This window comes from Macrobrachium nipponense, chromosome 13, assembly GCF_015104395.2.
Source record: "Macrobrachium nipponense isolate FS-2020 chromosome 13, ASM1510439v2, whole genome shotgun sequence".
Classification (NCBI taxonomy): Eukaryota; Metazoa; Arthropoda; class Malacostraca; order Decapoda; family Palaemonidae; genus Macrobrachium; species Macrobrachium nipponense.
This window is the reverse complement of record NC_087206.1, coordinates 19,667,978-19,670,477: the sequence shown is the minus strand read 5'-3', so window position 1 is coordinate 19,670,477 and position 2,500 is coordinate 19,667,978. Positions and strand designations below refer to the sequence as shown.

At 37.3% G+C, this 2,500-nt stretch overlaps 1 protein-coding gene across 1 annotated transcript in view; it reads left to right on the top strand.

Annotated features, from left to right (window-relative positions):
- LOC135225255 (glutamate receptor ionotropic, delta-1-like) overlaps positions 1-2,500 on the top strand; it is a 24,756-nt gene that overhangs the window by 15,660 nt on the left and 6,596 nt on the right. The window contains exons 10-11 of the mRNA XM_064264585.1: positions 1,083-1,204; positions 1,705-1,837. Of these exons, the coding sequence (XP_064120655.1) occupies positions 1,083-1,204; positions 1,705-1,837 (255 nt within the window). The remainder of the gene's footprint in view (positions 1-1,082; positions 1,205-1,704; positions 1,838-2,500) is intronic.

The following is a 2,500-nucleotide window of genomic DNA, read 5'->3' as shown; positions in this document are numbered from 1 at the left end:
TGTTTCCGCCAAAAAATTTCATTAAGAACTTTTATTGCCGTAATATTCCCACTAATGACTTCTAATTCCAGTTCAGTGATGGACGTGTTATCATGTATCAAAATTATCAAGGAGAAAGGAAGGGTTGGTATACTACTTTTATTTCCATTTATTTAATTTGTTTACAAGTCGATTTGTATTATTCCGAGAATGCATTTCCAGCCATGTCCGAAACTAACGGTATGCCCTGCAATTACAACTTGCTGACGAGCAGAGAGATCGTAAAAAAATGCGAGAAATGATAAACTTTTGTTTTGTTTATTGTCGATATTATTCTGACTGTTTGTTATTATTATTTTTTAATGCCTCTGACGTTACCCCAAGAGTCTGCAGCGCATTGTCTGCAAGTCCTGTAGTTTAAATTTCTCCTTTATGCTCTGCACAGATATAGACGTTACTAAGTTAGGTATATCTTAGTTTAACCAGACCACTGAGCTGATTAACAGCTCTCCTAGGGCTGGCCCAAGGATTTGATTTTTATAGATTTTTATAGATTTCTATTTACGTGGCTAGGAACCAATTGGTTATTTAGCAACGGAACCTATGGCCTATTGTGGGATCCGAACCAAATTAATCATATCTAGAAATGAATTTCTATTTCACCAAAAATAAACTCCGTAGGCGGGGGCAAACTCATGCTACCAGATTGATAGGTAAGAGCGCAACCCACTCATCCAGTGTGGAACAGTACTGACGTTACGAAGAATCTGGAAAGTATGTATGGTTTTTTTCTAAAAACTTTTACCTTACCCGAGATATAGAATAATCCCTATGCACTCTACAAGGAGCGACCTTACCTAGGATCTATAGTGACTAGAATGCTCTTTAACCCATAACTCTAGCTAAGGCTTATTGACTGACTGTATGAAAATAATCTGTTGTCACAACCACAGAGGTCATCGGTGCCGAAAATAAGTTTGCCATTGTCTTCATAGGTAAGAAATTTGCTGGAAAAAATCGTAAAAATCTACAGAGTAAGTAAGGTATACTCTTTAGCCCTTAACTCCACAGTAAGTTATTTTTTTATTTCCTTTTTGGAATAGACACACGAGAGACGGTAGTAGATTTTGCTTATCCATATCACCGGGAGCCTCTCGCCATCTTTACAAGAGCCCCCAAGCTGAAGAGTAGAGCTCTGGCTATCCTCTCCCCTTTCACATTACAGGTAAAGTGGACGGTACTCTGAAGTTACTGTCATGTCTGTATTTAAACACTTGCTATTGGAATTAAAGAGGAAATGTCTTGTCTTGTTTACAAATCTAGTTATGGTTTTCAGTCCGTGGTATCCTGTTCTGTTCGCATTATTAGTTTTGGTGATGTAATTATAGATATTAACAAGGCAGTTACTTTTGGTTCAAACAATATTTGATTAAGAAGCAAGTTTACGTAACTTCATGATGCTAATAATAAAGTTAATAGTGAAATATCCATAGGTAAAAAGAACGTAAACTTTACAAGGTAGTGGTACTATAATGGATTAATGAGAAACATTATTCAAAACTATCTCTTGTTTAGAATTTTTTCCAGGAACACTGAGTAAAGCTAGAATTCACATGGTTATTAAACTGGAAGACGAAAAAACGAAATGTCAAAGCCATCGACTATGTAGACCAAAATTTGCGTCCAGTAATTTCAGTAAAAGGAAATGATTTCTATTTCCCACAGGTCTGGCTTTGTGTTGCGGCATCAACTCTGATCACAGGGTTTGTGGTAAGACTCCAAGCGAAAGCGTCGAACGAACACGACTGGAGTTTCCAGCAATGTGTCTTCGACGTATTCCGAAACTTGGTCTATCAGGGTAGCTTGCTCAGCAGCAGTCGCTGGTCGATTAGATTGATTTTCCTTGTGTGGTATATTGTTTGCCTCGTGATTTCAGGTAACACATAAATTGTTTGTCTTATAATCTTAAGTAACACATTTCCAAACTTAGATATCACTTATTACCAAACTATTTTTATGGAATATTATTATAACGTACATTGTAAACTTTGCAACTGACCAAGTTTACTGTCAGATGACGGTATCTCTATCTAGGTCCTGGTCTGGTTTCTCTCTGCATCATTGCCAAATCCCTGCATGTTCACAAATCTGGTTACAGAAACAATTTCATAATTAATGTCAAAACACTTGACTGCGTTCAAAAGTGTGGTAATCGGAATTGGGAAAAGCCTCATTGACAATAATACTGAGAAACAGACTAAGATCCTCTCAGACGAGCTGTCGTCTGGCCACAATTCCGGCCAGTTGCCTGATATCACACTTAGATCAGAAATCACAGAAGAGGAGCCTCAGTCTAATGCTCTGAATGCTAAATGATGGAATTCCCATAACCCACGCTATAATACAGGTTACAAACATAACATGATACATATAATATTGTTTCAACCTAATGAACTCCTTTTCCTCTGTGTGATTACTTTCTGAAGGGATACAATAACCCACTCCACAATGCAAGTTACAA